At 40.6% G+C, this 15,405-nt stretch overlaps 1 protein-coding gene across 1 annotated transcript; it reads left to right on the top strand.

Annotated features, from left to right (window-relative positions):
* The first annotated feature begins 6,240 nt into the window (after positions 1-6,240).
* On the top strand, positions 6,241-13,513 carry LOC127535013 (cytochrome P450 2F2-like). Its single transcript, XM_051951698.1, has 11 exons — positions 6,241-6,425; positions 8,294-8,456; positions 8,700-8,852; positions 9,404-9,564; positions 10,228-10,296; positions 10,465-10,569; positions 10,781-10,916; positions 11,829-11,914; positions 12,863-12,961; positions 13,050-13,191; positions 13,296-13,513. Exons 1-11 carry the CDS (start codon positions 6,264-6,266, stop codon positions 13,475-13,477), a joined length of 1,458 nt encoding a protein of 485 aa, XP_051807658.1. The 5' UTR covers positions 6,241-6,263; the 3' UTR covers positions 13,478-13,513.
* The last annotated feature ends 1,892 nt before the right edge of the window (positions 13,514-15,405 follow it).

Here is a 15,405-nt window from a genome sequence, read left to right on the forward strand (position 1 = left end):
TCCATAAACACTCCTCCTGCTAGCTGGTCTGAACATGCCTTCAGTGTCAGGCCAGCAGCAGCTGGGCCTAGTTTAATGGAACTCTGTAGTTGTTTTGTATGTGTTCTTTCTCTCCCTCCTAATTAGGCTTGGCTCGGCAGGCAGGAGTGGCAACAGGTGTTCTCGATCCGCAATCATGATCAGTGGGCATGGGGAGCAGCTGGAAATGTTCATCAGATCTTCACCACCTCCTTTATAAGCAGACGCTGCTCGCTTCTCTGTGCTGGATCGCAGCTAAGCGATAGCCACTGCTACTTCTATAATCACTCACCTGATTACCTTTCCACCACTCATCCTTGCTCAGTCCTAATGCATTCTCTGCTCCTCTCTCCAGTCTCCAGATCAGCCGCTCCTGTCTTTGTTGCACCACGGATTATCAGTTTCACTCCGTTCGTAGTTTGATTGAGGAGGCTCAGCTGAAGCGTTCCAGTAACTAGTGATGGCGAGATGAAGCTTCATGAACCACTGAGGCTTTCCATCCAGTTGGTTCACTCATGGGTCGAAGCTTCATGGTGCTTCATTTGTTCTACTGCGCCATCAAGTGGACAAATAAAAGTAAAACAGGCAGAGTGCCGATAATGACACACTGGTTTTGCTATGTGAAGCTTTGAATTGTGTTTAAATGATAATGCCAATAAACATATCATACACTTAATATAGTGTCTGTTTTTTCTGACAGCAGAGATAGAGAGGAAAGTGGAAACAAATGGGGAGAGATTGGAGATCTGTAGTTTGACTGCTTGATTGAGGTCAGGTTCTGGTTTTCTGTAAAGTGTTGAAATACTTTTAATTGTAATAAGGGCGACATAAATAAAATGTGCTTGTGCTTCTTTTTGTTTTGTGACTGTGCTTGTGGTACCATTGCAAAACTAAAGTAGGGACAGCATTTTTTGATATTATTCAAAAATATGAGAATTATTCCACAGAGCTGGGATTTAGGTGGTTTCCTTTTTTTGGACAATATTTCTCCAACTCCTTGGAACACCTCACCTTTAATAAAATCATACATATTAGGACTGATAGTTCAATATATGGCAGGTATCCAATATATTATGAGTTTTCCCACATAAAAACCTTATTATGAGTAGTCAACTCAAAATACTCCCACACGGGTGAGGGCTTCCTCTTTCTTCCTTGCTCCATCTGTGAGAGAGTATTTGTGATACAACCAACAAACATGGAACTGGCAGGAATTTGAATGTTCTTACAGTGTTTTCTTGTAAAATCACTGTCACCACAATATATATATATGCGGCATCACATGAATTAATCATTACCCAACACCAGTGTATAGTTTACAGCTCATTTTATTAATAATAAATAAAACTTCTGTACATATTTCACTTCACATGTTGTCTTTCAGAATAGGTAACACAGAAACTAACACATGCTTTGCAGGCCCTGCTGTAGAACTGTGGCTCCCAGCGGCTTCTTTACATACACGTCAGTGTCTCGTTCCCATGTGACTGAAGAAGGTGGACAGAAGGTGCAGACACCAAATACAGGAGTTACATTTACAAATGGTAAAACTGACACACACAAACACCCATAATTTTACACAACCCATAAACCAATGTAAAAGAAAAAATATATATAATATCTCACATCAAAGCACTGCAGTTGGGAAATAATCTAAACTGCTGCTCTTCCTACACTTCTCCTACTCCTCCAGCTACTGCTATTTCACACCGAATAATACTAACTAATAATACTAACTACAACTCGCTCTCACTCCTCTCTCCACAAACGCCAACAACACCCACAGTGTGGCTCGAGATTCGAAACATTTTTATGGGACAGCGATACGTTGAACGAACCAATCACGTGATCTGCACAAACCGAGGCCTCGTTTGTCATCGGTCACGTGAAGCGACCCAAGCCTCGAAGCGAAGCTTCATCTGACACGCCCACTTTTACTCGAGACACGCCTCGATACCTCGGTTCATTTGTCCCATCACGACCAGTAACCCGACGTCCTGTCTACACACCGATGATTGCCCAGCACCGGCTACCACACGGACCGCCGGCCAACTGCAGTTCTCCAGCATGCCCTGGAAGCCAGTCTGAGCATCCAGATCCCCTGTTGTTAAGTACTGAGAAAGACTGACTGGTTGTTTGATGAAGCTTACTAGTATTTAGAAAACCCGTGTATAAGTAACAAAGGGAAACCGATTGTAGCCTGAGCTAAGCACCTGAGAGAGATGGTTAGGATTGGACATTTCTGTGAATGTTAATTCTTCGCCTAGAATTTGAGAAACGATTCTTGAGGCCAGGCTAGTAAGTGCTTGCTGTTTATTCATGCATTGAGAGACTTTAGAGTCTAATAGTTTTGCGTTGTGTATAGTTTTCCAAGCCACTAGTTGGCGCAACCTTTATTGTCATTTCAGACTAAATACTTCCTGTTTCTCACCCCATCTTGGGACTTGTAGTTTACATTAAAAGAACATTAAAACCCATTCATAAAAGAACCTGTGGTCTGTTGTTTCCTGCATCTGAGCTCCTCCAGTATTCATAACATTCAGGGCTCAACCTGGCACCTCGTCTGGTCCTGCTGCCTTGGTGATATTGATTTTCTTCATCGTTGAACTAAACTGATGTTATTGCAGGACTCAGGTGGATATCTGGTTGGTTGGTGCTATGAACAAGGCATGTCGGATTTTGATCCATGAGCTATTCAGTGACCTCCCATTCCATTGGGAAAATGAACTCGGATCATAAAGATTAAAATCCTATATCATCCAAAAATGACTTTATTATACATGTCTCATAAACAACTCATCAAAAAGTGCAACCTGAAGGCTGTCTTTGATATACAAATTATAAATGCAAGTCATAAAATATGCCGAGCATGTACAGTCAACATTTTTTCTGGATTGGTAATGCCTGTGGGGATGTAACACTCATAAATTGCACTTCACAGTAACTGCCAGCATTTATAGAGTTAACTCTCTGAAGTTTTCCTGTTGTGCCTGCAGAATGCGCAGTAGTGTTGCAGATTTCTTTCTTTTATGTTTTTTTTGTGCGAGAAACTAGAGCAACATTTCTTTTCATTAGATTGTTTAAAGCCTATAACTTTTCCAAAAGTTGAGTTGCCAGTATTTTTTTCACAGTTTTTACACTGTAGAAAGCACTCTGAGAAAGCAGAGCTAGTCATGGTTGGCTTCGTTGAAGGTTTGACACTTTATTCAAAACATGATTCATTACTGGAGGCTTCAGTGACACACAGTGTTTGAGTAGGACATCTAGTGGTCGATAAAATGAAGTCCAAAAATAGGTAGAGGTTACTTGATTCTAAATTGTCCGTAGATGTCAATGCGAGTGTGATTGTTTGTCTGTAGCCCTGACACAGACTGGTAACCTGTCCAAAGTGTCCCCTGCCTTGGTCCCAAGTCAGCTGGGATAGGCTCCAGCCCCTCCACGACCCAAATGAGGATTAAGCGGTATAGATAATGGATGGAATTTCATGATCCAAAAGGCAATTGTGATAGATTTTTGTAATGCTGCAATATTATCACAATCTGGTTACCATTTAGCATTAAACAAATATGGGTATAACCCTGAGTAACATCAATAAAATGTTGACTTGTTCAAAATTAAATTGCCTCACAATATTTTATGCTAAAGTGATAGGTATTTTATCTGATGTTCACACTTGAGGGGGATTTAAATTTAAATGTTCATATATTATGTAACTTTACTATTCTATAGGTGGAGACTTCAAATAAGCCATTTGGGCTTTTGCCTCCCCCTGCACTTCATATACACACGTGGACAAAATTGTTGGTACCCCTCAGTTAAAGAAGGAAAAACCCACAATTCTCACTGAAATCACTTGAAACTCACAAAAGTAACAATAAATAAAAATTTATTGAAAATTAAATAATCAAAAACAGCCATTACTTTTGAATTGTTGATTAACATAATTATTTAAAAAAACAAACTAATGAAACAGGCCTGGACAAAAATGATGGTACCTCTATAAAAGATTGAAAACTATTTGACCAGAGTGACATGATTAACTCAGGTGTGTCATTTAATTGACATCACAGGTGTTTCCAAACTCATAATCAGTCAGTCTGCCTATTTAAAGGGAGACAAGTAGTCACCCTGCTGTTTGGTGAAAAGGTGTGTACCACACTGAACATGGACAACAGAAAGCGAAGGAGAGAATTGTCCCAGGACATCCGAAAAAAATTATAGACAAACATCTTAAAGGTAAAGGCTATAAGACCATCTCTAAACAGCTTGAAGTTCCTGTGACAACAGTGGCTCATATTATTCAGAAGTTCAAGACCCACGGGACAGTAGCCAACCTCCCTGGACGTGGCCGCAAGAGGAAAATTGATGACAAATTGAAGAGACGGATCGTTGGAATTGTATCCAAAGAGCCCAGAGCAACCTCCAAAGAAATTAAAGGTGAACTCCAAGGCCAAGGTACATCAGTGTCAGATCGCACCATTCGTCGTTGTTTGAGCCAAAGTGGACTTCATGGGAGACGACCAAGGAGGACACCACTGCTGAAAAAAACTCATAAAAAAGCGAGACTGGAATTTGCAAAAATGCATGTTGACAAGCCACAAAGCTTCTGGGAGAATGTCCTTTGGACAGATGAGACCAAACTGGAGCTTTTTGGTAAGGCACATCAACTCTATGTTCATAGACTCAAAAACCAAGCATACGAAGAAAAGAACACTGTCCCTACGGTGAAACATGGAGGAGGCTCAGTAATGGTTTGGGGCTGCTTTGCTGCATCTGGCACAGGGTGTCTTGAAAGTGTGCAAGGTACGATGAAATCTGAAGACTATCAAGGCATTCTGGAGAGAAATGTGCTGCCTAGTGTCAGAAAGCTTGGTCTCAGTCGCAGGTCATGGGTCTTCCAACAGGACAACGATCCAAAACACACAGCCAAAAACACCCAAGAATGGCTGAGAGAAAAGCGTTGGACTATTCTAAAGTGGCCTTCTATGAGCCCAGATCTGAATCCCATTGAACATATGTGGAAGGAGCTGAAACATGCCATTTGGAGAAGACACCCATCAAACCTGAGACAACTGGAGCTGTTTGCTCATGAGGAGTGTGCCAAAATACCTGTTGACAGCTGCAGAACGCTCATTGACAAATACAGAAATCGTTTCATTGCAGTGATTGCCTCAAAAGGTTGTGCAACAAAATATTAAGTTATGGGTACCATCATTTTTGTCCAGCCCTATTTCATTAGTTTGTTTTTTTTAAATAATTATGTTAATCAACAATTCAAAAGTGATGGCTGATTTTGATTATTTAATTTTCAATAAATTTTTATTTATTGTTACTTTTGTGAGTTTCAAGTGATTTCAGTGAGAATTGTGGGTTTTTCCTTCTTTAACTGAGGGATACCAACAATTTTGTCCACGTGTGTAATTTGTTATTGTTTGTTTTTGTGTATGTTATAGTCATGCAAAATAAATCAAAATCAAAATGTGCAGACATTCAGTGGAGCATATCTGATCACTTTATAGACATAAAAATCTAATCTTTGGATATGTAGATGGGTTTTGAAGCTGTCGAGACTAATGTCCTAGCTGTATCATTTCCTCTTTAGTCTGGACCTTGTAGGCTTTCTGAGACAGGGTTTCCATGGAAAGGGGGAGGCTCTGATATTCAGGATGCACCATATCCCAGTTTTTCTTCAGGTTCTAGATGGTTAATTCAAAAAAGGAACGTCATCAGTGTCACAAGACGGTCAAGATTTAAGGCTTTAATAAGCGTATGCCTGACTGGTATGAATACAAAAGGGTGTTTTACTCTGGGGGGCTGTACAGTGGATCAGTGGTTAGCTCTCTCAGCTAGAAGATCCCCAGTTTGTGTCCCAGACTGGGCTTGGATGTTTCTGCATAGTGTTTGCATGTTCTGCCTCTGCATGTATGGATTTTCACCAGGTACTCCAGCTACCTCCCAAAGTCCAAAAACATGCTGAGATGAATTGGTGACTCGAAATTGTCCAAAGGTGTGAGTGTGGCCTTGCGACAGATTGGTGACACCTGATAATCACCTTCAGATTATCTGTCAATATCTCACCAGCTACAACTCATTTCCTCTTGGTCTGAAGGTCACTCATGCTTGATGTCATCATTGACCTTTATACAGAGAAACACAGCCAGAAAAGGCAGGGCTTAGAGCAAAGGTACTATTTTAAAAGCAGGTTGATCACTCACACTCTTGAGTTGAGTTCAGTGTGTGCTACCATGTTTCTTTCAGCTGTCCTGCTGGGGCTATGCATCTGCTTCATCATCTTTCATCTGAGGCCCAGGAGGCCCAAGAACTTTCCACCAGGACCACCTGCCCTGCCCATAGTGGGGAACATTTTGCACCTAAACTTACAAAATCTTATGGAGGACTTCGAGAAAGTAAGAAAAATGTTGCTCTTAAATTGCCTTAATTATTAAATCTCTGCAGGGGATACTGACATGAGCATGTGTTACTCGGCAACACTACAGCTCTGATTCTTTTTATGTGATTGTTGGCATTAAGTTGACTTTTTGCCAATTTGGAGTGTACCCAAGCAATATGACAGGTCAGGAACAGTGGATTTTCCGAACTGGGATTATTGAGAAAAGTCAGATCAAATTTATATATGCAGCACGTTAAATTTTAATGTTTAATTGTGTCATAGGTATGGCACAATGATACTGGCTGAAAGTCATTAGGGCTGGATGAGAAAACTGGTACCAGAGGGAGATTCAGAAATCACAGGCATAGCTGATTGTAGACAGTGTTTGATAATAAAACACGTGAGGACATTTTATTTTTGCAAAAACTTAAGATTATGTGGGTGAAAGGGCTGAGCTCTGCTGTTCTCAGCACATGAATAAATGTGTTTAAAAGCAGCAACATCCCTTTACAGAAACACAGGAGAATTCTGGAAGATGATTTAAATGTCACTTAATGCTAATAGAGCCTTTGCATCACACTGGACTCCAAACACCTTGGATTTCTGTCTTTAGATTTCCTCTTGATTTCTAAAGGAAATGCAAAATTAACTTTCATCTGAAAAGTTTCTTTGCGGAATAAAATGTGCAAAATCTCTAAACACACTCCAACAAGTAAGTGTGCTTAAAGTGTTTACAGGTGCAGCCTAAAAAATGTAATATTGTGAAAAGTTCTGGATGTTATGATGCCAAATTCAGAGACTGAAGCACAAGACAAAGACACAGCAGACAGGCATTTGGAGTAAATCAGTAATTATTTACAAACCTCCAGATAAACGACAACAGAAAGTATTACTAAAAAACCACGGAACTGCAAGCAGTTGCTGCAACCGAATACTAACAGAGACCCCTGCGGGACAGGTGGAAAAAAGCTGAACACCAAAACTCCAGTCAAGAAATAAACTAGCCAGGACTAGATCTTACAGAGCTAGGAATGTTACAAACAAATATTCATTACTGCAATATAACTAAGTGCCAAAACGGCAGAACAGAACTGTAGAATAAACATGAAAATACAATTGCCATCTACACAAGCAATTACGGCTGGACTCAGAGCGTGAGCGGGGAACTCAGTTGACTATTGATGAGAGTGGAAATGGGGAAGGACCAGACAGGCAGCGATGATGTGTGGCATGGCAGATGGTGGATTCAGATTCAGGTGCTGAATGTGGTGGTGATCTGGGTTGGTCCAGGCAGACGATGGAGAACAGTCAGAGAATTCAGGTGAGGGATTTACGAGCCCCTCATAAATCACCCCCTCACCTGCCGTTGGTGAGGGGGTGATGGCAGCACCCCATGCCCTGACCAAATTGACTCTCCATCTGATGTGGCTACTGACAGCCCTTGAAGATTGACTTACCAGTGGCGGTGGTCTGGAGGCAGGTTGTGTTGAATGACGGGGTCATCAGGGACATCTGACTCCTCAGGTTGGGGCTATGTAGCGATCGCAGAGCCGGTTGCTAGGACTGAACTGTTGTGCTTCAAGGCACCATGGGAGTTTGGGTTGTTGGGGTTATAAATGTTATTATTGTGGTTCACATAAATTTTACAGTGTTATTGGTGTTTGTGCTTGATTGTGTTTTTATGGTTTAGCAGGTCTAATTAGCTTAGTTAACTATTATGTTGTCATTACTATGAGTGTGAAGTGCAGTGTGTTGGTCTTCCTGCCTCTGTTCCTGTGTCTATGTTTGTCAGGTCAATAAATACTACTGACCCACATCAAAATATCTAAAGATATTAAACATGTAACAGTGTTAAACATACTCCGTTATGTTGTTCCTTTACAGCTGAGGAAGTCTTACGGAAATGTCTACTGTCTGTTCTTTGGCCCTACACCAACTGTAGTCATCAATGGGGTGAAGGCCATGAAGGAGGCTATGGTGACCAAGGCTGTTGAATTTGCTGGACGACCTCAAGACGTGCTTGCTAATGATGTCACCCAGAGGAAAGGTGAAATAAACATTTATGTCATTGGACAGATAATAAAAGATGATTTCAAAATAAACAGTACATAAAAAAAAGCACCATGAGAGAGGAAAGACCTGAGGGAACCTCTTGGCCAATCAAAAACAAACAGTTTCTGATACTGAACAAGAGTAGAAATGTCAGAAATGTTCACATCAACAGTCATGTTTTCAGAAGACATTACATTGCTTGACTCATCAGCTCTTTGTTTTTCTACACCTGTTGCAGGAGTGATTTTTGCAGATTATGACTCCAGATGGAGGGAGCACCGTCGCTTTTCTCTCATGACAATGAGAAACTTTGGTCTGGGGAAAAAATCAATGGAGGAGAGAATTCATGATGAAATTCAATACACCATGACAACACTGGATAAAAACATTGGTGGGTCCACACAACTAAGCTTTGTTGCAACAAGCAACTTTCCAATGCAGGAACTCAGGGGAGATGTCCAGTGGCACAAACATTGACAGGAACAGCCAATGGATCAACTCTTTGACTCTGCTTACATTGCAGTGCAGGATCTGACAGGTTTAACTGCACTGTGCCCAAACGATGATAAACAGCAGCTTCTTGGTGCAACTCCACTTTAACATTGAAGATTAACATCCACAACCATTTTTGCCCCTGTGGCATGTTGTGTTTTTTGCTTTACAATGTTTAAATGGAGAAGGCTGCTGTCCAACGAGGATAATGAGAGGACTGAAAAAATGACACTTCTCCCATCAGTATAGTCTTCTCCAAGTTTATCTAGTTTGATTCAAGCCCCACAAAGCATTTTGTCAGGACTGCTCAGAAATACCTATGCTAGGTACTTGTCCAGTCCCGTGAATACAGCCAAATGTTCCCACAGTGGAAAAAAAACTTATTGACTGTGATGTGTTGTGTTCTTGTACAACTGTTTTGTGCATTAGTTTGCAATATTTCTTTTACAGGCAAAACTCTGACTCCACAAGTTATGTTTCATAATATGGCCTCCAACATCATGTGCCAGGTTGTCTTTGGTACACGCTACGAGTATGACAATGAGTTCATCACAACAATTGTTCAGAGTGTCACTGAGATGACCAAGATCGTCAGTGGACCATGGGCGATGGTGAGTCAAAGCATGTGGGGTCGGTCACATCACCTACATGTGCAATTCTCAAACTTTTAAGGCAACAAGGACAGGGTCTGATTTAGCTGAGTCTCTGTTGATGGCCATTTTATACTATCACGGACTACAAAAGAATATGGACTTAAAATGCACGAGTGTTTAATGTTTTTAAATGTTGTACAGCACTTTGCGTTACTTCCTTTGTATGAAAAGTGCTCTATAAATAAAGTTTGATTGATTGGTTTGATTGAGTCTGGAGACTTTCAAAAGTCCAATGGGTCTATCGTTCAAAGACACAATAACCAGGCAGAGGTTTCCAAATCTCGAAGGCAGGTTTGGTAGTCATCCAAACTGAGTAACAAAACACACTTGTAAAACCAGGGAGTGTGAAGGCACCTGCTATGACACAAGAGTAAACACAAGCGCATCAGAGGAAATAGAAAAAAAAAAAAAAACAGGAAATAAAGAGACATAACCTCTGAATAGGAGCTGGAGGTGAGATTAACCTACTAAGCTTTATCTCAAGCTATAATTTTTGTGTCTTCACTTGTCTCATTCAAACAAAATAACTGACAAAAAAATCATCTAAAAAAAAATTCATACAGAATCTTCATATTTGAATTCAAATAAAGCAACGTTTTTTTGTTGTTGTTGTTGTTTCAGCTGTACAACTCTCTTCCCTTTATTCGTAAGCTGCCACTGCCATTCAACAAGGCCTTTAAGGCAATAAAGGTAACATTAAAAATAATTTGCGATGCATACATATCCTACATATTGTACATCTGTTCAGAATACTTCAGTAAAAATGAGACTTACCATATATAATAGAAAAAAGTCTTTTATTTACTTTGTCAATAAAAACAAAAAGTAAATTTATACAAATGATTGTGTGTCTTTTAGCGATCTTCTGACCTTGTACTTCATTTGTTGAGTGAGCACAAGAAGACCAGAGTCCCTGGAGAGCCTCGAGACTTTCTTGACTGCTACCTGGATGAACTGGATAAGGTGTGTGAAACCAGTCAACTCACTATCTCAGATGATATATTGTTGTAATGGACATTGCTTGTGTTTAAATTAGGGGAGAACACATTCCTATCTTACATTGTTGTGGTCATAAACGGACTCTTTTCACCTCCCATAGTTTTCATCAGTATGGTATACTAATAGTTTTACCTTACTTTCATTTGACTTACAAAGATGACTCTCCTGTTTTCAGAAAGCAGAGGATTCTACATTTTCAGAGGACAAACTCATATTTACCGCAATAGATCTTCAATTTGCTGGGACTGACACGACCTCCAACACTCTGCTTACTGCTTTTCTTTACCTCATGAACCACCCACACATACAAGGTATACCTGCACATGTACATATGAGGAATTACTACTTTGTTTCTGACATTGTAGTTCCACAACTGTCTTTCAAAATGAAAACCTGCAAAAGCCATGCACTTATGTTACCATGCATCATATTAGGAATGTAAATAGAAAGTAGACATTTTTACAGTAAAATTTTTGTATTCTATTTTATTTTTTTATACCTTTGCTTTATCATATTGTTTATTCTCATGACTAAAACCTGACACTTATTTAGTGGTTTCTCTATGCTTAAAGGTTTCTTTTTTCCTTGACTTATTTTGTTACGATCTCAGTGGAATGTGAAATTTTAAATCTGGAACACAACATCTGACACAACCCGGTCTCACGGGGATTCGTGAAACTGTCACGTAAGTTTGAGTTTCGGTTTCGTGCGCACCAACACGATTTCGTCATGTTTTTCGTGCCGCTCACCACGAAATGTTTTTCGCTGTGGTAATCACATCTGAAAGTGGTTTATACCGGCGGATTCATGACGATCTAAGCTGTCCATCGGCGTATACTGCTTGTGTGATCGCGTTTGCGGCCGCCGGCCGCCGGACATTCTTGAAATTCCTATGCAAATTGGTAAGTGTACCACCGGCTTATGGTTAGGTTATGGTTATGGTTATGGTTAGGGTTATGTTTAGGAACGATGTCATGCAAAATATAGCGTTGGATTCGCCACGGTTTTACATTAAAAATATAATATACACATTCTTTTGAAATACGTTCTGAGTGGCACGAAAAGTCCGCCGTTTAAAATACATTGGTGCGCATTTCGTGGTGAGCGGCACGAAAAACTTGACGAAATCGTGTTGGTGCGCACGAAACCGAAACTAAAACTTACGTGACAGTTTCACGAATCCCCGTGAGATCGGGCTCTCTGACATGAGCTTGCCTTCTCAGAACGATGTCAGCAGGAAATAGACCGGGTGTTGGAAGGGAAAGATCAGGCCTGTTTTGACGACAGACACCAGATGCCCTATGTGCAGGTACTGGACTGTACATCATGTGACAGATTTCTCATAATAATTTTACTTCTGATTAGCATGTGAAAGGGTGACACAAGGTAGGAGATTGTAAAATCTTTTAGATAATCTGTGAATTTGGAGATCAATTGTTATCACTGTCTTTAAACGTAATTCATGATGGGCTTGTTTCTTGGTTGTAAACAAACCGCTGTCTGCTGCAGCTGGATCGATCTGAATTGTTGTGGTTGAGCTTCGGAGAGCCAGCATTGTTTTCCTCCTGCTGCGAGTCAGATAAAGCAAAGGGAAAAAAAAAGTCGTTTCAATGTCTCAAAATTGCTGCTTGTCTCTAAAATGCTGGAGATGGTTGTTGTCATGCAGCTTACTGCTCTAGACGTATACGGCAGGTACGACCCGTTCCAGTTTGGCTTTGGTAAACTGCATTCAAAATCAGCCCTTAAAGTCACTAATGATATTCTGATGGCAGCAGATGATGGCAAATGCTCGTTGTTTGTACTTCTTGACTTCAGCTCAGCTTTGACACTGTGGATCATGGTACCCTGTCCTTCACTTGTATGCCCCAAATCGAGCTCTCAGGTCAGAACAACAAAAATTACTTGTCCCTCCTTCCAAGTATAAAATTTGTGGTGACTGTGCTTTCCAAGCTCTTGCACCAAAATTGTGGAACGCTCTTCCTCTGCTGCTGTCACTGAGATCAGTCGACTCCTGTGATGCTGTTTTGAGACAGCTGAAAACATTTTTATTCTGACAGGCTTTTGGTTTCCCTGTAGTTGCTTTATTTTAATTATTGTTTTGATTTACTGTATTTTAGCCACTGCCCCTCTGTTGTAACAAATTCTGACCTTTATCATTGTTTTTGTCCTTGTTTTATATTGTTGTAAAGCACCTTGTCATTTTGTATCTGTGTAAGATGGTTTATAAATAAATTTTACTTACTTGCTCTTCATCCAGGCTGTGATCCACGAGTCGCAAAGAATTGCCAACACCGTTCCACTCAGCATCCATTGTACGACTAAAGATACAGAGCTTGCCGGATATTCCATTCCCAAGGTATGATGCAAATGATTAAAAAGGTTTTGGAAACAGGGAAAACAAAGTGAAAAGTCTCGCTCATTCTTTTGGTTCACTTCCTCCTCAGGGTACGAGGATCCTCCAGAACTTGAGCTCAGTGCTGAATGAGGAGGGACAGTGGAAATACCCTCATGAATTCAATCCTGAGAACTTCCTCAATGACCAAGGAGAGTTTGTCAAACCAGACGCCTTCATGCCTTTCTCTGCAGGTATAAGAGCATAAAACCTGTAACACATTTGGAGTGGCAGACACAGATAAGATGAGTGGAATCAAATTATTGCAGAAGACAATGAGGTGCTTTTTATTCTTCAGGTCCTCGGATGTGTCTCGGAGAGGGTCTGGCTCGTATGGAGCTCTTCCTCATCACGGTGACTCTGTTGAGGAAGTTTAAGTTCATCTGGCCTGAGGATGCAGGAGAACCAGACTACACTCCTGTTTTTGGACTCACCACTACTCCAAAACCTTATCCCATGAAGGTCCAAGACAGGCTTTAAACTGCACTAAACTGAATAAAAATAAAGTCTGACCAATTGATGTACCTTGATTTTGTTGGAAAAACACCAAACTGAACACTGAAAATATCATATATACAGTCGAGGTCAAAAGTTTACATACACTTGTAAAGAATATAATGTCATGGCTCTCTTGAGTTTCCAGTTATTTCTACAACTGATTTTTCTCTGACAGAGTGATTGGAACAGATACTTTGTCACAAAAAACATTCATGAAGTTTGGTTCTTTTAAGACTTTATTATGGGTTAACAGAAAAAGTGACCAGATCTGCTGGGTTAAAAATATACATACAGCAACATGAATTAGCAATTTTGGTGACTTGGAAAGTTGTATCAATGAAATGAGCTTCATAGCACTGCCTCTTAACTTCTTGTGAGTGAATATGAGTGACTACAGCTGGTTACTTCTCTAAGGTAATTTAAATAGGGCTCAGCGGATACAAATGCTACAACGGGAAAGTCAAAGGAGCTCAGCATGGATCTGAAAAAGTGAATCATTGACTTGAACAAGTCAGGAAAGTCACTTGGAGCCATTCCAAAGCAGCTGCAGGTCCCAAGAGCAACAGTGCAAACAATTGTTTGTAAGTATAAAGTGCATGGCACTGTTTTGTCACTGCCACGATCAGGAAGAAAATGCAAGCTATCACCTGCTGCTGAGAGAAAATTGGTCAGAAGGGTTAAGAGTCAACCGAGAACCACCAAGAAGCAGATCTGCCAAGAGTTAGAAGCTGCTGGAACACAAGTGTCAGTGTCCATGGTCAAGTGTGTTTTGCATTGCCATGGACTGAGAGGCTGCCGTGCAAGAAGGAAGTCCTTGCTCCAAAAGCGACACCTTAAGGCTCAACTGAAGTTTGCTGCTGATCACATGGACAAAGATAAGATCTTCTGGAGGAAAGTTCTGTGGTCAGACGGAGCAAAAATCGAGCTGTTTGGCCACAATGCCGAGCAATATGTTTGGAGGAGAAAAGGTGAGGCCTTTGACCCCAAGAACACCATGCCTACCGTCAAGCACGGTGGTGGTAGTATTATGCTGTGGAGTTGTTTTGCTGCCCATGGAACTGGTGCTTTACAGAGAGTAAATGGAATAATGAAGAAGGAGGATTACCTTCAAATTCTTCAAGATAACCTAAAATGATCAGCCCGAAGGTTGGGTCTTGGCCACAGTTGGGTGTTCCAACAGGACAATGACCCCAAACACATCAAAAGTGGTAATGGAATGGCTAAATCAGGCTAGAATTAAGGTTTCAGAATGGCCTTACCAAAGTCCTGACTTAAACCTGTTAGGAAAAGGGGCGTTTAGAACCCAAGCGCAGACACAACAGGCAGGCAACAGGACTTAAAGAAAAAGGGGTTTTATTAAATAAGTATCAAACTACAACAAAACTGAAAACAGGACTGTGGTGGCCAAGCAAAAATACAAGCAACTGGAGAAACAACTGAACTAAGGGAAGGCACTCACACATGGGGGACTAATACAGTGGGTGAAAGCAAACTGAGTGTTAGTTCAAAAGATAACTCCACATTCAGTTCAATAAGAAATTTATTTTTTTATGCCTCTGGCAAGTAACACAGCCTCCAGCATGTTCCCCCTAGTGGAACGGCATGCGACGTGCATACAATTAAAGAGTAACAATCTCCCTCTCTTCTTAAAAGAAAAATGATAATGCATATCATAGTACTCAGAGGAGTTAAAACATCTGAGAAGAATCATGAAACCTTGAAAGAAACACAACAGAAACAGTCCCAATATGCAATAATACAGAATGAAACCCTACAGATAAAATAAATTTTCAGCTGAAACACAGTAAACTAAACAACAAATGTGAGAAATACAGCAATTGATCCCATCTTACGAAGGAAAAATGGGATCCAGTATAGCTCCCTACTAACAAATGAGCCAAACCCTCCAA

This window comes from Acanthochromis polyacanthus, chromosome 8, assembly GCF_021347895.1.
Source record: "Acanthochromis polyacanthus isolate Apoly-LR-REF ecotype Palm Island chromosome 8, KAUST_Apoly_ChrSc, whole genome shotgun sequence".
NCBI classification, from domain to species: domain Eukaryota; kingdom Metazoa; phylum Chordata; class Actinopteri; family Pomacentridae; genus Acanthochromis; species Acanthochromis polyacanthus.

Coding starts and splice junctions, on each gene's coding strand:
- LOC127535013 (XM_051951698.1), top strand. CDS start 6,264: ATGTTTCTTTCAGCTGTCCTGCTGGGGCTATGCATCTGCTTCATCATC. Junction 10,297..10,464: donor AGGCCTTTAAGGCAATAAAG/GTAACATTAAAA, acceptor TGTGTCTTTTAG/CGATCTTCTGACCTTGTACT. Junction 11,915..12,862: donor ACCAGATGCCCTATGTGCAG/GTACTGGACTGT, acceptor CTCTTCATCCAG/GCTGTGATCCACGAGTCGCA.